At 44.2% G+C, this 21499-nt stretch overlaps 2 protein-coding genes across 3 annotated transcripts; one reads left to right on the forward strand and one right to left on the reverse strand.

Moving 5' to 3' along the window:
* Positions 1 to 4413: 4413 nt before the first annotated feature.
* On the reverse strand, positions 4414 to 15180 carry ENKUR (enkurin, TRPC channel interacting protein). 2 transcript variants are annotated; one of them, XM_033165801.1, is made up of 6 exons: positions 15003 to 15180; positions 13089 to 13182; positions 10193 to 10338; positions 7422 to 7645; positions 5999 to 6145; positions 4414 to 4786 (listed from the first exon to the last, which is right to left on the reverse strand). In XM_033165801.1, the coding sequence occupies exons 2-6, from the start codon at positions 13163 to 13165 to the stop codon at positions 4613 to 4615; spliced, it is 768 nt and encodes a 255-aa protein (XP_033021692.1). In that variant the 5' UTR covers positions 13166 to 13182; positions 15003 to 15180; the 3' UTR covers positions 4414 to 4612. The 2 variants fall into 2 exon arrangements, with proteins under 2 accessions (XP_033021692.1, XP_033021691.1); XM_033165800.1 differs by having other exon boundaries at positions 13089 to 13240; positions 15003 to 15179.
* Positions 15181 to 16879: 1699 nt separating this feature from the next.
* Positions 16880 to 20535, forward strand: THNSL1 (threonine synthase like 1). Its single transcript, XM_033165588.1, has 2 exons — positions 16880 to 17163; positions 18160 to 20535. Exon 2 carries the CDS (start codon positions 18203 to 18205, stop codon positions 20420 to 20422), a length of 2220 nt encoding a protein of 739 aa, XP_033021479.1. The 5' UTR covers positions 16880 to 17163; positions 18160 to 18202; the 3' UTR covers positions 20423 to 20535.
* The last annotated feature ends 964 nt before the right edge of the window (positions 20536 to 21499 follow it).

Consider the following 21499-nt stretch of genomic DNA (forward strand, 5'->3'; position numbering starts at 1 on the left):
CATTGATTTCACTGAGACTTAAAGGTGTCTGAGTCTGCAATCTTACATATGAGATTGGATCCAGGCTGATTTAACTGGGGAATCAGTTTTATTGTACTGGGGCTTCTGAGCGGACGCAGGATTGTGTGTATAGACATCTGGCATTGGTGGGACTTAAGTCATGACTAATTTGTCCCAATAAGTATATTGGGACCTTAGTTCAAGTAATACTATTAATGTCTACTTAGAACTCATTGGGTTTAACAGCGCTTTCTCCCAGATTGCAGCCTTTGTCTGCATTCAGCCCATAGATTTCAGATGGGGATTGGTGAGTGTTGCACAACATAAACCAGGGAGGGAGTGGGAGAGACCCCATGGTACCCTAAAGGCTAGCATATATTGTAGGATAAACCTCCATCGATCAAAGACCACTTCATCACCTACATAATGCATTGATGGCAACTGAAGACAGCCTTCCGTGCACTTGATTAAATAATCTCTTGTCTGCAGAAGCTTATGCCAAATCAAATGTATTTATTTATTTGAAGCGTTTATACTCTACTCTTCAGCCAGAAAGGCTTCCGGAGTGGCTTACTGATAAATGAAAACAGCACATTTGCTGCCCTCAGGTTTACAGTCTGAAAAGACGTGACACAAAAGGGGGGGGAGGTTTGGGGGGAAAAGACGAAAACAAACAAATTCTTAATGTTACAACTTTTTTATACATAACAGCTGGGATGGAAACTAGCTGCTTTCTAAAAGCCTAGTGACCAGATTTCCTGAGAGGCAGTGACTTGCCCTAGATCAGGCATCCTCAGCCTCGGCCCTCCAGATGTTTTGAGACTACAATTCCCATCATCCCTAACTACTGGTCCTGCTAGCTAGGGATCATGGGAGTTGTAGGCCAAAACATCTGGAGGGCCGAGGTTGAGGAAGCCTGCCCTAGATCACCCACTGATTTTATTGGCTGGGTGGGCATTTGAACCTGAGCTTCCCAGATCCTAGCCCAATGCCCTAACCATTGCACCACACTGGTTTTAATTTTAGCATTACACCACTTTCTGCTTATCAGTTAAAAGCAAACAGTGTTTTGGGGTAGAAGAACTAAAGCCAAGGGAAAGGAAATAAGCCTTTCCCTGTATGCTGCCCATGGCAATTTTAAAACAAACAATAGTTGTGCACTGAATGTGACATGTAGCTTGTCCCTCGGCCACAGGTTTACCCTTTCAGAGCGAATAAGGTGTACCATTGGCTCAGTTAACACATCATGCCAAGACATAATTAGTGGTTTACTGTGAACAAACCCATAAGGCTGTTCTAGCTCCTCCCTGCTAGCACATGGAGGAAACAAATCATGGTGCCTGGGTATGTATTATGTCTGAACCAGGGGCCACAGTTTATTTCATTCATACAAACAAACAATAATAATAATAATAATATTTATTATTTGTACCCCGCCCATCTGGCTGGATTTCCCCAGCCACTCTGGGCGGCTTCCAACAGAAATCAAATACAAAAATATTATAATAACAAACCATTATTATATAACAAACCATTATATAATAACAAACCATATTATATAACAAACCACAATCAGTAAGCCCAGATCAAACCTTCACAACAGAATTTGGTTTGTTGGGAGTGAAATACCTCCTCTGCTCCTGCCCAACACACTGTAACACGGAGATTGTGGTTAATGTCCTTTGCACTACTAAATTATGGTTTACTGTGACATGCAGACTGGGCCATAGATTATATATAGAAGGTCCCAGGTTCTAAAGATCTCAGATAGCTTTGGGCCTGAAATATTGGGAGACTGACACAGGTTAGCGAGAACAAGGATCTCAGGCAGCTTCATACAGTATGTTCACAATTGGTGCAAGTCAAGATACACCAAACAGCAATGAGAACAGATTGTCCTATAAAAACAACTTGACATTTCTTCTTGGTATTCTAATGAAAAAAATAATTCTAATGAAATCTCAATTGTGTTTATTCACCTTTGTTCCTTTTGCTATACTGGCAAGGGCACACAAACCAACTGAGAAACGCTGCCAATCCAATCGCTGGCAATTCTTTTACCTATACATAAAGATAGAACAACATTCCTAGGATTCTCTAAATGTATTTTGTCAAACTTCCTGGAGAGAGAGAATTGAATAAGAATGTTTTCCATGTGTCTGTAGCTTGAATGTTTTTCATTACAGCAATTCCCCCCCCCACTCCCAGTAATCAGCCATGCTGATGACCTTTATGAAAAGTACACATCTGTTTTAAATGGGAAAAGATATGTCCGTTCCATATGTTGACTTGATAGATGCTTCCATGTGCATCAAATAGCAAAGAGCATCCTGTTCCATTGTGGTGTTCAAAGACTGGCAGAGCACAACACTGGCAGTGTAAGGAGGAGGAAAGAGGAGCACCATTAACACTTGGATGCAGAATGAAGGGGGAAACAAACCATAGAGCAGCTGTCCTAGCATAATTTATGAACCAGCAGCTTGTGGTTTCTCACAAACCATGGACGTGAAGTCTAGGACAAGCTCGCCAATCACAATTCACTTAGGAGAAACAAATGAGCACGGCTTTGGGTGTAACACTAAGCCAGCCTTTTCATTGTTTGCTTCCTCACTGAGAGAAAGGTGTGAGTGTGGGCTAAATACAATGGCACAAAGCTCATGCACAAATTAATTTGCCTAGCGTTGGTTAATGGTCAATGTTATAGCTGAATGTATCCTATGCATCTTTTGGCAGTAGCGCTGCAAGTCATTTTTATTCAGATTGGATTTTGGTGAAGTATAGAGTACAAACAGCCCGTGGGATGAGATGACCTATATCTAATTACTTTTTTAAAAGCCGCTACAATATTCTGATAAATGACAGAGAATTATTTAATAATGCATTGACTCTTATTCACTGCCCAATTCACACCCTGAAGTGAAAGTAGGAACAAGCTGCCTTGTCCTAAGCAGCCGAGACACATTCAGCACTAAACTATGGCATAACTATGATTTGTTGAACCATGGCTTAGCACTATGCCTGAGTCCTGCCCAGCAGCTTACCTATGGTTTTACTGCCAACACCATGATCTGAAGCCATGATTACAAATCTTCACTTGTTTTAACTATAGCTTGACATTATGAGGTACTGCTTCTTTAACCATGGTTTGTTTGACCATCCCATACCAGGAACTCACTAAAAGACAAAGGCATGGGACAAAAACAGCTGGAAAACAAAAAACAAAAACAAAACAAGACACCTTTGGAGAAATAAACCATGGTTTGCTTGATCATTTGCGGTACAAGTTGTGTGATTTGTTAAACAAACCGTACCATGCTGGTGTATATGAACCAGGCAATTAACAGGAATATTTGCAATTCCAGGGACTTTTTGTGAAGTTTGGTGAGGAGGATGTCCTGTATGTGATTTAGGACACAACCCAAATACCATTGGCAGGGCTCTGCAGGGTGTGTGTGTGTGGAAGCACTGTCATTTCCACAGCCCAACTGCTCATGGTAGTTGCAGTGGAAGGTGGGGAGGACTGGGCCCAATTGCTACTCCAGCTCCAGGCTCTCTCAGCAACTGGATCTGATCAGGATTGACGCTGTTATACGATGGCAGTGGGACTAGCTTAGGATGCAATGGATCCCAGACTGTCTCAGCCCCTCACTGTTTGGGGGCTTTCTGCTAGCCCTTACCAATGGATACAAAGAGGCCTCCCACTTGTCCACACATTCGGAAGCCACTGGGAGGCTGGTTCAGAAGGCAGAGCTGAGTGGAAGGATACTGTAATTCAATCCAACCCTGCCAGAAGGGAAATTTAGAGTGCTCTGCAAGTCTGGAAAATGCACAACCTAGTACAATGCCATCCGCGTTGCATACAGTGCAGGTAATGTGTGAAGCAGAGTTCATGCCTCAGTTCTAACCCACAAAAAATCTTAAAATGTTTTGGACTTGTGATGACAAAGCTTGTTCACATTCCCATTACTTTAAATGCAAATGTGGTTTGGAAGTCCTGTAAAGCTAGACAATTTGGCAAGATGTGGGAGCTGCAAGAGTCTAACTTTGTCTTGTTCACTAAATCTTGTAATACTTTAATCCTGGAACATACCTGTTCTTTGAGCATGCCTTAAACATCAAGTGCTTTGGATTTATAGAGCTGCTTTGGTGAGCATCACATTCCATTTACTGCCCCCATTTTCACCTTTAAAGGAAGATTACACTGTTTCCTGGCTGCTGGGTAATGTAGAATCCAAACCATAAATAGAAGCAACTTGGAGCTTTGGTTAGCAACTCTTTATTACTCATATATTTCCCATACTCTCTTAATTTATCATCTTATTTGAATTATTGCTGCACATCATGTTACACGAACAATGAAACTTTCAGGGTGTTTTTTTAAAATAAAGTATAGGCCACCGAACAATCAGGAAATAAATAAATAAATAAATTTATTTGGGGGAAAAATAGGTATTTTAAAGCTTTCAAAAATAATATATAGCTAAAGTTCTACATAACTTTTCAAAACCTAAGTATTAATCTACAGATTAATATATAGGTACTTTGTGCTTCTATAGTGAAAGTAATATTTGTTTTCATCTCACGAGAATTCCCCCCCCCCAGAATGCCCTGATCATTTGTTTGCAATATAAATAATTCTGTGTTTCTCAATTGTCTGAATGTCATGTTCCAGCTGTTTCATCTCTGCTTCCAGCCTTTCTTTGTGAAGTTTCTTTGGTAGTGTATCTATTTCAACGGAAAGGCTTTGGAATTTGTGATGCACGTCTTCCCAATTCTTCTTGAGACCCTATTTGGAGTATACAAAGAGAAGAATTAGTATACAGCAGCATTACACAGTAACACAACAAGGCTGCAATCTTACACAAGCCCTCTGGGAAGCCACCCTATAATCAAACATGCATTCGTACACCATATATACAAGCATACATACATACATACATCAGAGCACACATACAAATGCAGGTACACATAAATACATGACTGGAAGACAGTTTAGCATCACAGAGGGGTGAGGGAATTGTGCCCACTCCACCTCTTCAGACTATTGATCTGAAGAGTGGGGAAGATGGTGCTTCCCTTCCCATTAAGAGGGAATGCTGTGTTCTTACTTGATGCAGATTCTGCTACTGCTGCAGGCAAAAATTGGTACATGTTGGAGGAGCAAAAAAATAAATAAATAATGCTTAGCAGTTCAGCCTGCAAGGCAGCAGTTCACCACCTTGCAATGCATATTTACAGTGGAATAAGCCTCTTTGATCTCCATGCAATTTTCTTCTGAGTAGAGAGATAGATAGATAGATAGATAGATAGATAGATAGATAGATAGATAGATAGGACTGCACTCCTATACTCCAACTTGGAGACCTCCAGATGTTTTGGACATCTCATATTATCGCTATCCACTGGCCATGATTGTTGAGACTCCAGAAACAGCTGGAGGTCACAAGTTTGAGAAAGGCTGCTATACTCGGCTGAGTGTAAGCTAAGCTCCACTGAATTCTGTAAGGCTTTCCTCTGAATAAACAGTTATAGGCTCACACTCCAACAGTGTAGTCCTATATACATTTTCCTGGGAGTGAGGTGCACTGAACTCCATGGGATTTACTTCATATTAAACATGCAAAGATTGCCTTGCACAACTGTATTTTCCGCACACTGTAACATAAGAAAAAAACTGAAGACGTTGGCTACCAATTATTCTTTAAAGTGGGACAAAACCTTTTGGCATGCCTTTAACTGCAGTTGGGTTCCACAGTGGTCCACTACTGCTGATGCAATGAAGTGTGTGATGATATGGAATCTAGCTTCCAGAATAGACTTTGTAAACATTTATGTCACATCCAACTTGCTCAATCCTGCAGATAACTATTCTAGAGCTCCATCTAGTGAAAATCTACCCTTCTTAGTTGCAATGCTATTCATAAAGTCTTTCCCATTCGTGCCTGTACAAATATATCTTTTATGCCTCAGTCTGTCTAATTCAAGTCAACCCACATACCTCAAGAAGACTGTCCCTGTCTTCATCAGAGAGCCGTTTCATGGCTTTTTGTCTGAGAGTTTCCTTGACGTAGGCATCATATTCTTCCTGAGCTCTCTTTACTTCTTCATTTCGCTTAGTTACATATTTCGGAGTAATGCCATAATCCTACAAGAAAAATGCACCTTCCAGATATTAATATATTATTATTATTATTATTATTAACAACAACAACAACAACAACAACAACAAAGACCCTTATGTAATATAACTTTTTTTGAACTTTTTCTAATTAATCCTAGTATATACAGTACTAATAGTGAACTCATTCATTTGGGTATGAATCCTTATGTAGCCAACAGCAGCATCTACATGCAAGTGGGACATATCAACAGGCATGAGGGTTTGCAAAAGTACAAAAAAAACCTTTAGAAAATAAATACATAAATAATGGAGACACACACACACAAAGCCTCTAACTAAAATTTATAGAAATGTTGGCTAGGCACCTTTAGACTTCAGAACTGTAGATTCACATCAAATCCTCCTATACATACCAATTCAGACGTAAGCCCCACAGAATTCAATGTGGCTAATTCCCAGTAAGTAGATACAGGATTGCAGCCTTAGCAGAAAAATTATTCTGTTTCCTATGAATAATGAAGCATGCAGAAGGGGGATGTAGCTGGTACCCTTGTGGGCAAAGGGACTGATTTGGAGATGGATGGGGTTCTCCTGTTGATCTGTTGTTGCTTTCAAATACTGTACATGTGATTTCAGTTATGATATTAAACATCTAACACCTTTTATAAAATACTCAAAAATATTCCTACTTCTCATTAGTGTCCACTACTTCACTTTGGCTAAAAATATTAAAATTCCCAATGAAGATATTCAGGGTCAGGCACTTCTGGTTTCTAAAATTTTTGCTTGTGCCCTAAGAACATAAGAGGAGCCTGCCGGATCACACCAATGGCTCATCTGGCTCACTCAGTATTGCAAATAAGTGAGCCTTATGCTGCAGTCCTATGCCTGGAAGTTGATATTGGTATCTGTCTGTCTCGGGAGACAGTGGAGGAGTGTGCCTTTGGGGGCAAGGTCAAGTTGTTGAAAGGCACCTGCTGTGGCTGTAGAGAACAACGTGGGAGAGACATTGTCTTGTTGCAGATGAAGGCGTCCAGTTGTGCTGCTACATATGTACCATGGCGTTTCTTCTTTCTGCGTTCCTCCAAACAGTCTTTTCTCTTTTGGTCACTGCTATGGATACACGACTTGATTGCCTGTCTCCAGGCACTGCGGTCATCCACAAGAGATTCCCACAAGGCAAATGGGTTGATGTTGCCTGGGAGGAAGCCCCATGTAACTCAACAGGACTTATTTCTAAGGAGGCATGTATAGGATTTCACAGTTAGTAAATGCACCACATCATTTTGATAAGGCATACCTTTTTCTTGAGATATTTTGGAATGAGTCCTGACGTTTCAAGGACATATTTGTCGCCTTGTCGTCGGTCAACACAAGCTGGTAGAGGTTTCTTAGGCACTCCCATGATGACATTAGCTGCATTTGTGCTTATGAAATTCTTTGAAGACTGAATTCCCATGAGTGGGTGATCTGACAACTTAGGCACACTTTGTTTCACTCTCTTAGCTCCTTGATATTTATTTCCTGTTTTTTTTAAAAAAATAAAAAAGCCACAAAATGAATTACATTTTTTAAAAATGTTCAACTACATGGCACAGGATTCTGCTAAGTCTATGCCTTTAATTCAGCTTTCACCTTTGCCTCCAATTTTCTGGATTCTGATCTTCCAGCCCTAGACTTTGCATCATAAGGAGGATTATTTTGGGGAGCAGCAAGTATAAGAAGTGATGTGTAAGAAGGGAGAGGTGACAGATCACGAAGGACTGGGTAGAGAGGGACTTGTCATGTCCTGGATGATAAATGAATAAAGTAACTGCTGTAAACTATCAAGATCAACAATATTTAAACCACTGCGCAAGACATCCCAGTGAAGGGCAAAAGATACATTTCAAAATACCTGTAGTTGTGGAAGGAAGCAAAACAACTTGATGACATATTGCCATAAAGGCTTAAAAAGCTAGCTAAATGTACATTAAACAAACAACTATATTGTGCTTCAGGAAAAAAAACCACTCTCATTATTTTGAAAAGTTTCAAACAATTTTTTTTGTGTGATTGTGTGTGTGTAGTTAGATGGAGGTGGAGTTCTTGTCTGCTGCTTTTATAATTAGTCTATGAACATTTTAAGTGTTTCTTGTTGTTCTTGTTAATTTTTTGTATCTTTTTTTGTTCTTCCTAGCCCTATTTTTCATACTGCATGTCACGCTGAAACTTTTTTGTAGTAGGTATCTAACAAATAATAATAATAATATTAGAAAAACATTTGGAGTCAGCAACACTGAGGCTCCTGATTACTTGGGGTCCAACTGTAATGCTCCTGGACTTGTCACAATTCTCAAAATTCATTTGTGAAAAGAAAATGCCACATTCTATAACCACTCTTTCTGACAATATTTACATTTATAAGCAAACCCTTCCATTTTAAACACTATAAGGGGACTTCAGTGGAGATCTCTATTAAATAGCTGAGCTTTCCCAAGCATGGTATGGATTGGCCAACTTAAGTCTTGCTTAAAATATGCAGACTTGGCACGATTAACAAAAGCCTTGATGTCTAGCCTTGCACATCCAGATCAGAGGCAAAAACGAAACAACCAGCCAACTAACATATGGTCCTTAAAATCACTAGAACAGAATTGCCCATATGTCCAAGAGAATTGGGACACGGGTGGCGCTGTGGTCTAAACCAGAGAGCCTAGGGCTTGCTGATCAGAAGGTCAGTGGTTTGAATCCTGATGGGGTGAGCTCCCGTTGCTCAGTCCCTGCTCCTGCCCACCTAGCAGTTCGAAAGCACGTCAAAGTGCAAGTAGATAAATAGGTACCGCTCCGGCGGGAAGGTAAACGGCGTTTCCGTGCGCTGCTCTGGTTTGCCAGAAGCGGCTTAGTCATACTGGCCACATGACCCGGAAGCTGTACGCTGGCTCCCTCGGCCTGTAAAGCGAGATGAGCGCCGCAACCCCAGAGTCATCCGCGATTGGGCCTAATGTTCAGGGGTACCTTTACCTTTACCTTTACCAAGAGAATACAGAAGATATTACTGGATGTTAACCTGGGTAAAATTGTAGTGAAGTTTTATGTAGCCTGGGATAATCATCAATGTGATATAGTCAGAATATTACACTACGCTTAGGGAGACTGTGATACAAATAACTATTTAGCAATGGTACTGACTTTGGGCAAGTCATTATATCTTCCGGGGTAGCCATTAGAATAAAATGGTGGTGGTGGGCGGGGGGTGGGGAACAACGTTGAGCGCTCCTCAGATAAAGGATGAGATTAAAATGAAATAAATATCTAGGCTTAGGTTTGGTAGGCTTTCGTTATATCAGCTCCCTGTGTTCAGCAGTTAACATCTCTGCAGGCAATCCTTATATCTGCTGCTAGAAGTAGGGCTTTTTTAGCAGTGGCCCCAAGTCTGTGGGATGATCTCACTCTAGAACTGAATACTTTTTCCTCCTGGTGGAAACTTCCTGGTGAGAAAGGAAGTTAATATCACACATCCTTTCTCACCATGCTTTGGAGATAACTTCTGAGAATGAATTGGAATGGCCTGATTTATGTTCTTGGCTGCTTTGTTTAGCTGCTCAGTTTTTATCTTGCATTTATGGATATTTTTACATGATTTGTTCTTTTGCTTTGTACCAAGCCTTATGAGGAGCAGCTGAAGGTACTGGAAAAGAGGAGACAGAGAGGAGATAGGATAGCCACCTTCAAATATGTTAAGGGCTGTCACGTGGAAGATGGAGCAAACTTGTTTTCTCCTGGTCTGGAGGGTAGAACTTGAACCAAAGGCTTCAAGTTACAAGAAAGGAGATTACAGCTAAACATCAGGAAGAACTTTCTGACAGTAAGAGCTGTTCAGCAGTGGAGTGGTCTCCTTTGGGAGGTTGTGGACTCTCCTTCATTGGAGGTTTTTAAGCAGGCACTGGATGGCCATTTGTCATGGATGCTTTCGTTTAGATTGCTGCACTGCAGGGAGTTGGGACTATATTCTATGACTCTATGCACTGGAAAAAAGAGACATACAAATGGTATACATTTAATAAACATATACAAATTAATGAAACATACTCTGTGGTAACTTTGGTTCCTTTGAATGTTTCTGAAGGAAGTCTTTTGGATTTGGCACCTGGACTTTTGGTGGTCCTATGGTTTTCCACGGTGCTTTACTTTGCTGTATTGTATTTTTTACATACGTTTTCAATGTCGATACATATCTTTAGTGAAGAGAAAATATACACACAATAATTAGAACTGAAAGAGAAGCTACAGGCTATTCCCCCCCCCAGACCACTGTGTTCTTGAGCACTGTCCCTTAATGACTGTAGTCTATCAAAGTAAAAAATGAAATATTTGAAAAGAATTAATATTGTTCTGATCTCATTTGTGCCTGAAATCAGCAAAACTCATTGACCTGGTTCACATGACACAGTAAGCCAAACTATGGCTCACCAGGACCATGCAAATGGGCAGGCTCGAGAGGAGGTTGTAGTCACATTGCTCTGCCCCCAGCCTTCCCAACTCCTGTGCAAAGTTTGTTATTGGCTGCAGCAAGGGATCATAGAATTGTACAACTGGAAGGAATCCCAAGCGTCACCTGGTCCAACTCCCCACAATGCAGGAATCACAGCTAATGAGAGTTTTTAACTACAAGCCCAGGTTCAGGTGACACGCTAAGTCAAAACTGGGCTTAGCTGAGCAGCAGAGCCGTCTCATCCATAGAGGCCGGTGGCGCGGCGCGCCAGGGCGCCGGGCACCCCAGGGGCGCCCCCGCGAGCCCACCGGCATACCGGGCTCCCCCTCCCCAACCCGCCCCCGCCCCCACGGGCAGGCGGGCACTCGCGCGCGGGCGGGCCGTAAACCGCCCGCCCTCGCCTCCCGGAGCCCCAGCTGGAGCGCTGAAGCGGCGCGGGGATTTGCGCGACCTTCCAGCACTCCAGCTGGGGCTCTGGGAGGCGAGGGAGGCCGGCTTGCAGCCCGCCCGCCCGCCGGCTTGCAGCCGGTGCGCGAGCGCCAGTCCGCCCGCCCCTCATCCTCCGCCCGCTGGAGCGCGGGCGCCCGCTCCAACGCCACGCCCCTCATCCCCCGCTTGCCCACCCCCCCTCCCGAGGGGCAGCCAGCGCGGGAGGGAGGCGGGCGGAGAGGTGGCAGGCGGGGGGCGCCGAGGGATCGCTGCGCCAGGGCGGCCGATCCCTCTAAGACGGGCCTGCTGAGCAGTGTGGGAATAATAAAGACTGGGGAGGAAATAAGTTACTGTGACACCTTAACACGGTCCCTTTAAGCCATAGCTTGGTATTATACACTGCACACCTATCAAGAGTTAAATCAACAGTGGAATAAAAGTGAGCAAAAATAGGGAATTGCTGTTCCAAAGTGCTTCTCTTCACTGGGCTTTAAAACACTGTTTCTCATTCATTTTATCACTTTATAGTGATTATATTGAATTTCTCTCTTGGTCTGCCATGACTCCAAGTGGTTTGGGTCACATGAATGAGAAAGGCATGACATCTGCCTGAGCTGGTGAAATTAAATTTTAGTTACCGATTGCCGTATATTCAAAAAGATGCGTCCATTGTATAATTCTGCCATTAGTGGTTCACGCAATAAAAATCCTAACCACATAAGACAGAGCTGGGGAGTGTTCTCTTTGACTGCCAATTTGCAGCCATTCCCTTATATATCAGCCACACTAGTATGTTGTGAGAGGATACAAAGCATATCTTGAAAAATTAAAAAGATGAAAAAGAAAGGAGAACGGCATTAAATACTAGGAAGCAAAAAAAGAAAAAGGCAAACACTTCCAGAACTATAGTGGTTTACAGTGAAATTATCTATATAAATAAAAATGTAAATGTTTGTTTGTTGCTAATCTAAGATCTCAGAAAGTCCTTGACCGATCGCTTTGACATTTTGACACAACGTTGGGTTCCATTCCTGCCATGCTTTTATGTAACAATATTACACAAATGTCACACCTGTGAGTGACAGGTAAAAACTTGATTTTTGGCAAAAACAGCACCATCTGCTGGATGCAAAAACAGCACAGGGTAATTTCATTGGTCGTGTGCATGGGGGCGAAGCCAGCACTTTTACAGGAACGTCCATTGTGTGTGTGCGGGGGGGGGGGGGCGGAGGCAGCAGTTTTGATGGAAGAGACGTTTCTGAGGGAGGAACACCATGGAGCCTCTCCGCTGGGAGAGGAGGCAGGTGGGAATTCAACGGTAGAAGCTGTGGGGAGGCAGGCAAAAACGGGGTCTTCTTCCACTACAGGGGGGGGGAGCCAGGAGCCAGGTGGGAGTTCAATGGGAGAAGCTGTGGGGAGGCAGGCGAAAATGGGTCCCCTTCCACTACAGGGGGGGGAGGAAAGAAGGAGAGGAGGCAGGCGGGAGTTCAACAGGAGAAGCTGTGGAGAGACAGGCGAAGCTGTGGGGAGGCAAACAAAAACGGGGGGAAGCCGGAAAGGCAAGTGGAAGTTCAACGGTAAAAGCTGTAGGAAGGGAGGCAATATCTCCACAGAATTACAAACGTGTACTTTCTCTTTTCTATCTTCCTTTTCCATTGAACCAAATGAGCCACTGCAACGTGTGGCCGGGTACAGCTAGTATTTGGAATATAATGCAAGTTTAGCACTCATTTCCATATTATTTCCTAATAACAGAGAAATGAGTAATAAACTTGCACTATATCTCACTACAGTTCCAGAAGTGTCATTTACTTCATGTGAAAGTTCAGATATAATGAGGACATTAAGAGTTAGGGGAAAGTCGTGAAAACAGAATAAACTGCCATGTGAATGCAGCCAAAGGTCCCTTCTCACTTCCAAGGCTGTAGTGTGATAGGAGACACAAAATTCATTTTATTTTAACAGAGAAGTTATTGTAACATTTTTCATAGGAACAGGTACATCACTGATTGACAAGTATAAAAGGATTGTCAGAATGATTCCCAAGTGTCCTTACCCACATACCTAGGTGCCTTGCACGACTTATCCAGATTGTAAGGTAGAAGGTTGTAAATGCTCTCCTCCATGCACATTGCTGCCATCTTCACAGTGATACAGCCTGCAGATAATTTAAATTGCCCAGACTTCTAAAGTGAACTGTCTTAAAATATCTGTGTCTGTGGAGGGGATACATTGATTGAAAATGTATTGTAAATGTATTGTAACTTTTGAATAAAAAATTTTTAAAATAAAAAAAAAATCTTTTAAAAAGTGAACTGCCTGTCACATTTTGTCTCATAAACACCATTCCACCTCTCCTTTCGGTTATTCTCCCCCCCCCCCATCCCGTCCCCGGGGCACATACCTCTTTCCCTTCCCTTCCTTCTTTTACACTCTACAGCAGGGGTGGCCAACTTCCAAGAGACTGCGATCTACTCACGGAATTAAAAACTGGCAGTGATCTACCCCCTTTTGGGGGGTTCAGGTCCAAGTTGTTGAGCTTTTTTTTAGGAAGGAAAGCCCTGTTTTTTGGGGTTCACGTAAAAGTTGTTGAGCATCTTTAGGGAGGAGGAAAGCAACACTGAGCTTTTTTAAGGAAGGAAAGCCCTGTTTTGGTGGTTCAGGTCATTTTAGGGGTGCAGGGCAAAGATGTTGAGGTGTTTTTTTTTAGGGGAGCCAAAGCTTTTTAGCTTCTTTGGGGGGAGCCACTGATCTACCGGTGATCTACCACAGACGTCCAGTGATCTACCGGTAGATCACGATCTACCTGTTGGACATGCCTGCTCTACAGTATATTCTTCTCATTTGCACATTCCTCCTTGGCTGGTCACTATTACCCTTTGACCTCAACATTTCAACCATCCCAGTTCCCAGTTCCACAGTTTGCCCTAATATTACTCACATTATCACTCCCAGCCTCCTCTCTAGGTCTGCACAGAGTTGACCCTGGGCCAGAAGTTGTTGGGGCAGCCCCCACCAGCATGACCAGTAATCAGGGCTGCAGAGAATCGTCCAACCACATCTGCAGCACCATGGGTTTCTCACCCATTTTACCAAGTAACAACATCACACACAGGCGAGTCTCTACAACCTAACACCTGAATTGCCCTGCCAAGAGGGTGAGGAAGGTCTTATCCTTCTTCTGCACTTGGCTGAGGAAACCCATGTATGACACCCCCAGAGTTATGTTAAACCTCACCCTGCGGTAGCTTGGATAGTTTTAACACCATCCTGCCAAGTGATCGGGCGATGTGCTTTGCCACACGTCAGCTGTCATAAGTGCAAGATGTATGCTGCACAAGTTAAAAGCAGCTATCAAAATAGGCTCCAGAAATGCTATAATGCAATGTCAAAGTGCGTACTGTACAATTGTTTTTTATTACGGGTCATGGTTCCCAAAAATACACAAATGCTTTTCGTTCAGGGTATGGAGTGTTTTTTTTAACCTCGTTAAAAGGCTGTCAAGGTGATAGAGTTGGGAAAAGCGAGGCTTTGGAGAGCTGCTGCTGCTGCTTATCTGAACAGGCAGAGGAATAGTACAGAGATAAGATGATGATGATGATGATAGCTTAGCCTTTGAGATGTTGTTGGACTACAAAACCCCACTTCGCCAAGAAGCTCATTGGGTGACTTCGGGTCAGCCGCTCTCTCTAGTTGACCTACCTCGCAGGGCTGTTGTGAAGTTAAAAATGTTTGAGATTTGGACCAAAAAAAAAAAAAAAAGTGTGAGAGAGAAGCGCGTGCAGCGCTCTGAGCTCCTTATGAGAGAAGGCGGTGTATAAATCTAACAACACACAAAGAGTCCAGGGCGAACGACCTGCCTGCCTCGCATTCCCGCGCGCGCCGTCTGCACCCGCCCAGAGTACCTCTTGCTTTCCCTGCTACCTGCCCGCCCTTCCTCACCCCTTCCCCGCCTTCCTCTCCCCTTCCCCGCCTTACCCCGCTCTCCTTTCTCTCCTCCGAGCCCTTTTCCGCTCCCGTTCGAAGACTCCTCAGCTGCCGCGGATTAGAACGAGAGGCACTGTTTGGTCACCCTTGGAAACGACCGCTTAGCAACGCGCGCGCGTTCGTGTGTGTGTGTGTGTGGAACGGGAGAGTAGCTTTGTGACGCCATTTCCGGGACTGTGCCGTGAACAATGAGCGAAGCCGGGGGAAGCGAAGGGCGGGGGGCGGAGAGGAAAGGAATGGCGCGCAGGCGCAGGGAGGGAGGACGCCGCCGTACAGATACCGCACAGAGATAGGAAGGAGGACGCCGCTGGCGTGGGAGTTCGCGCACGCGTAGTAGCAGGTAGGTCTGCCTGCATGTGGTTACAGAGGGGTTGGGTTGAGCAATGGCGGAGAGGCGTTTTATGGGAGGGCGGGGCTTTTATTTTTATTTTTTTGCGTGCCTTGAAACGGATTATTCCTAGGTGGTCCTTCCTTCCTTTTCGGATTCATGCATGGATCCTTTCCCTGCTCACGAGGAGCAGCCTCCCTTCTGCTCTTGGCCGCGCCGCGTTGGGCGCAGGGAATGGGGGAACGGGTGGGTCGCCCTCTGGTTGCCCTGAAGGGAGAGACTCGGCCCCCAACTTGCGCAAGGAGCTGCATTGGAGCAGGTGCCTCCCTCCCCATCCACTGCCAAGACCGGGGGGTGGGGCGCCCCATATCTTTTGCATTCATTTGCATACATCAGCTAAATTTTCTAAATAAAAGGAACTAAGCAACTTATGAAGAATAAAATTATAGATAAAGCACACTGGAGGTATTCTAGTAATGCAGTAGAACAAACAAAATCACTATGAATATTAAATATCTATGTAAAGGTCATAACAGAAATGTAATAAAAAATGTTTTAATGCCTTTATACACCACCTTTCTTTCATCCAAGTAGTGACCAGCCCCAGCCCTGCTTAGCTTCAGCAAACTCTTTCATCTGCCTTCAAACCATAACCTGGGACTCATTGCAATTAGTTATCCAGCAGAGAATGCACCTGAATTTTTTATTTTATTTTTTAAAATAATAATAGCTGGATGATGGAATAGAGTAGGGGAGAAGGTTCGTGCTCCAAGCCCCAGAAGACTTGAATAGCACAGAAAAAGAGGGAGCATGGAGTATGGAAAACAGTTGCTGGGTTAATGTTGTACTTCTCTGTTTGCCCTTCTAGTTGACTTTAACATTGTGACAGAGCAGACCTCCCACCCCTGCAGGTGCTGTTGGCCTACAACTCCTTAACCATTGGCTGTGTTGGCTGCAAGTGCTGGTTGTAGTCCAACAACCTTTGGAGGACCACAGATATCCCTGCCTCTGTGCTATGACTAGAATGGGGGGATTCCCTTCAGGACATTTATGCCCTCTGTCTTACAGACTGCATACTTCTTATTGTGGAATAAACATGTCAAAAGATGCCATGGGGCAAAAATGAATGGTATAAGATGGTGAATGAGAATGGTTCATCTGACACTATTAAAGTAGCTCAGCAAGTGAAGGGAGCTTTGTCTAGAAGGGGTGAGAAACTCGTCCCCCTCCAGATGTTGAGCCCCAACTCCTATAAGCCCCAGCCAGCAGGGCCAATGATTATGGATGATGGGAGTTTCCCAAAGCATCTGAAAGGTACCAGATTAGCAAAGGCTACATTAAACTGTGCTTTCACCAAAAATATTTTACTTGCAAGAGCTAAGCATCTAGCATTACCAGAATGCAGGATTATATTGTTTTCAGGGCCAAATTGTTTTAATTTTGAAAAGGCAAAGCATACGAGGTTTTCCTAGTCTGACTTGAAGTGTGTGCACTCTTTGTTTTGACATCGTTGTTGATTTCCCTGAGCAAACAAAACGAATCTACTCTTGGCAACTGTGATCATGTGCTGGGGCTGGAGAGAGTCCTCTTTACCCGGTGCTTGTTCTTCTGTTGCCTCTGGAGAGCAATTGCTTGTGCGGCATTTGCTTCACTCTGATCTTTCTCTTTTATTCTGCTCCATCTAGATTGAGGGTTAAAAAAAAGAGGAAAGAAAGCCATACTTGGTTGCTGCACAAGAGCATGTCACAGATGCCATTCGGTTGGGCTTGTTATTATTATTTTGCTCAGACGATAACGGGACAGAAGTGAGCTACTCTTGCAACCGTAAGTTATGTAACAAAACGATTGGTTGGTTGGTTTCAAAGGAAGGAAATATATCCGGATGCTAAGAAAGGATTTTATATAAATGCATAAAGTGCACTCTGGCTCCATTTACGACTGGGGAAGTCTTGACATTCCAGTGGGAGTTGAATTGCACCCATGGGCATAGCTGTCAACCTTCCCTTTTCTTGCAGTGGGAAACAGCCATAGCTGTCAACCTTCCCTTTTTTTGCAGTGGGAAACGGCACTGGAATAAGGGAATTTCCCGCATAAAAAGGGAAAGTTTGTGCGTTTTAAATAAAAAGTTACAATATTCATTGTAATCGGCTGTCAGCTTCTACAGGTTTGCCATCCTCTGGTAGTTAGGGTTAATGTGCCCCAAATATTTCCTTACATGTGCAAATGAAGGCAAGGGGAGGGCAGGGGTCTAAGAAATGGAGTACATACTGGTGTTTCTAGCAGCCGGTTTCATGAGCTCCATTGAGGATTTTTTATTGATTTTGAGAACATTACCTGCCTACAGTCAGTGCCTCTATTGAGTATTCATTGTAGCTCTGTGGTGTTAGAGGTGGTTCTGTCCTGTTCTGCTTGTGGCTCTTAGCCAAGGAAATAGTTAAGCTATCCTACGCACAGAAAATGAACTAATTGTAAGGATTTTATGCAGGAAGGCACAGAGGCTTATTTTTTTAAGCATGCGGCTTCTTTTCAGAGTAGAAATTTCACAACAAACACACATACTTAAAGGGAAAACCTTTCCCCTCTGCACACATTTCACAGAAGGTGGAATTCAATAAAATCCTCACCATTTATTTGTGATGATCAGGTCACAGAATGGGTGAGTGACCTTGTTCAAAATAAAAAATAAAAAGGTGCTCCCCTAAGATGGGAATGGAGCAGCCAGAAGTTTCTTCCCATTCTAGTAATTATTTTAAATGTCAAGTGGCTAAGGTTTAAAGTATTTCTGGCTCACTGGATTTTCCCCCTCCTCTTCTTTTAAAGCGTTTCCTTTGCTTGTGAAATTGGCTCGAGAGAAAAGAAGAAGATGTTTCATGTGGTCTGGAATCGGCATCTAAAGCTAATGAGTCGCATCATGGTTTCTGATGTGTGTTTAAAGTTGATTTTTTCAAGAAGCTTTGCCCTTGCACGGACACCACGGATGTCTAGGCATTCTCTTGTCGGGGACAAGAATATTGTCCTGATGGGACCCCCTGGCGCTGGTAAAACAACAGTGGGGAAAATAGTAGGGCAGAAACTAGGCTCCTGCTTCATAGATGTGGACGACGATGTCCTTGAAACAACCTGGAACATGAGTGTGGCAGAAAAATTGAAGGATGTTGGCAACGAGCAATTTTTAGAAGAGGAAGGAAAAGCCTTGTTAAATCTTTCAGCATCCGGAAGCGTCGTTTCCCTTACTGGCTCCAACCCAATGAATGCTGCCAGCATGGAGCACGTGAAGAAAAATGGGGTTGTGGTCTATCTGGACGTACCAACACAAAGCATCATAGATCGGTTGCAGTTGATGAAAGTAGACCGTATTGTGGGGCAGGGGCCCGGAACCTCACTGAAAGACATCCTCCAGTTTCGGAAGCAGTTTTATAAGAAGTGGTACGATGTCCGCGTGCTTTGTGAGAACGGAATTACAGCCGACGCTGTAGCAGAGAAAGTGCTTCATGCAGTGAAGCGGCACCAAGACTCTGACTCAGACAGCTTCATTTCCACCAGGAGTCTAAGATGCAATAAGAAGGTTGAGCCAAAAGGCTCTGTGAAATATTTCAGCGACGTTCTTGTTGAGGGACTGGCACCTGATGGTGGGCTTTTTGTTCCTGAGGTGGGGCTTCCAATACTCACTGCAGGAGAATGGCAACATCTACTAGGGGCAAGCTATGCTGAAAGAGCTCAGGTTGTACTGGAAAGGTGCATACATCCTGCTGATGTGCCTGCTTCCAAGTTATGGGAAATAGTTCAGGCCGCCTATGGACAAAATTTTACCTGTTCTAAAATTGCCCCCGTTAGGCACCTGGCAGGCAATCAGTTTCTTCTGGAGCTGTTTCATGGACCAACAGCTTCATTTAAGGATTTGTCGTTGCAGTTGATGCCCCACCTGTTTGCATATTGCACCCCCCAAAGCTGTAACTATTTGATCTTGGTAGCTACTTCCGGCGACACAGGAAGTGCCGTCATGGATGGTTTTAGTCGGCTTAAGGAGACGGATAAACAAAGGATTGCCATGGTCACCCTCTTTCCCCAGGATGGAGTTAGCCAGATTCAGAAATCACAGATGGTCGGCTACCAGGAAGCAAACACAAAAGTAATAGGTGTCAGATCGGATTTTGATTTTTGCCAGTCTGCCATCAAGCAGATGTTTACCGATTCAGATTTTACCGGCTTTCTCACTGTGGAATATGGGACGGCGTTAAGTGCAGCAAATTCTATAAACTGGGCTCGCTTGCTTCCCCAGGTGGTCTATCATGCCTCTGCCTACCTTGACCTTGTTGAGCAGGGCATAATTTCCTTTGGGAACCCTGTCGATGTCTGTATTCCCACAGGGAACTTTGGCAACATACTAGCTGCTAAGTATGCACAAGTGATGGGGATCCCTATACGGAAATGTATCTGTGCTTCCAATCAAAACAACGTCTTGACGGAATTCATAAAAACAGGCCTGTACAATATAAAGGAGAGGCGATTAATGCAAAGTCTGTCACCAGCAGTGGACATTTTGAAGTCTTCCAACCTTGAACGACATTTGCACTTGATTGCTAATGGTGATGGGCAGCTGGTGACGCAACTGTTTAGCAGTCTGGAGAATCAGCGCTGCTTCCAGTTGCAGGAGCACTTCCTGGACAGGCTTCAGCAGGACTTGGTGGCTGATTGGTGCTCTGAGGACGACTGCCTGGGTGCCATTCGCTCTGTTTTCGATACCACAGGCTACATTTTAGATACGCACACAGCTCTCGCAAAGGTGGTTGCAGATCGACTGCAAGATAAAACTTGCCCGGTGATCATTTCTTCTACGGCTCATTATTCCAAATTTGCACCTGCTGTTCTACAGGCATTGAGGATTGGAGAAATCAAGCAGACTCCGTTAAGTCAGCTTCACTTGTTAAACTCTTATAACCCTTTGCCTCCGGTCCACAGGGGCCTATTAGAGACTCTGAAAAAGAACGAGAAGCAGCAGTACCAGGTCTGTGCCGCTGACATGAACGTCCTCAAGGAGCACGTTGAATCCTTAATACAAAACCACTTCACGAAGGTTTTCTAACTGTAGGCTTATTTGACATTTGCCTCCTATAGCGTTTTGAATATTTCCCCTCCTCCTCCTCCTCCTCACCCATTCACCCCAAAGCATGTTTTAATAAATGCTTAGTAAACACAGTAGCTGCCTTTTAGTGACTATATACTGCCAGATATTTACATGCATGAGTACTGAATGAGGTGTAAGAAACAAAACAAGTGTTGTTGAAAAATAATAGTGTCATATTCCCAAAGGTGAGATCATTGTTTGGAAGAGAAATAGAAAAGGTTAGCATATGGTTCCCAGGGAAGTCCTGTTTTGGATGCTCAGTACTGCCCACACGGTCTTGCAGCCAGGGCCGTCTCGTCATAGATGCTGGGTGGCACGGCGCGCCAGGGCGCCAGCCCCCCTAGGGGCGCCCCCGCGAGCCCACCGGCATACCGGGCGCCCCCTCCCCAACCCACCCTCCGGAGCCCCAGCTGGAGCACTGGGAAGGGCACGCAAAGCCCCGCACCACTCCAGTACCATGCCCCTCATCCCCCGCTCGCCCACCCCCCCTCCCGAGGGGCGGCCAGCGTGGGAGGGAGGCGGGCGGAGAGGCGGCACGGCGGGGGCGCCGAGGGATCGTTGCGCCATGGCGGCCAATCCCTTTAAGACGGCCTTGCTTGCAGCAATTTTCCAGGGTTTCTCTCTGCCCTATCATAGAATCGTAGGGTTGGAAGGGGCCACGAGGGTCATCTAGTCCAACTCCTTGCAATGCAGGAATCTTTCACCCAATGTGGGGCTCAAACCAATGACCCTGGGATTAAGAGTCTCATGCTATACCGACTGAGCTAATGAGAGGAAGAAGAAGAACCAGGGACCTTCTGCATGCAAATGAGGCGTTCTACCGCTGAGCTACAGCCCTTCATCAGATGTTTCTGGTTGGCCGGGGAAGGAATAAAATAATTTTGGGGAGATACTTTGTGTAACAAGATGGCATCCTTAACAGTTTGCTAACAATAGTTAATAATAATAGGGTTGCCATATTTCAAAAAGTAAAATTCCTGACACCCACAAAGTTGTTGAGCTTTTTTGGGGAAACCTCCACCCAAAATAGTGTTT

The sequence above is a fragment of the Lacerta agilis genome, chromosome 12, assembly GCF_009819535.1.
Source record: "Lacerta agilis isolate rLacAgi1 chromosome 12, rLacAgi1.pri, whole genome shotgun sequence".
NCBI classification, from domain to species: domain Eukaryota; kingdom Metazoa; phylum Chordata; class Lepidosauria; order Squamata; family Lacertidae; genus Lacerta; species Lacerta agilis.

Excerpts from the sequence above, each read along its gene's own strand:
- ENKUR (XM_033165801.1), bottom strand. The coding sequence starts at position 13,165 with ATGGCAGCAATGTGCATGGAGGAGAGCATTTACAACCTTCTACCTTAC. Across the intron at positions 6,146-7,421 it reads CAAAATATCTCAAGAAAAAG|GATTATGGCATTACTCCGAA; the intron begins GTATGCCTTATC and ends TTTTTCTTGTAG. Across the intron at positions 4,787-5,998 it reads ACAGGGACAGTCTTCTTGAG|GGTCTCAAGAAGAATTGGGA; the intron begins GTATGTGGGTTG and ends TACTCCAAATAG.
- THNSL1 (XM_033165588.1), top strand. The coding sequence starts at position 18,203 with ATGTTTCATGTGGTCTGGAATCGGCATCTAAAGCTAATGAGTCGCATC.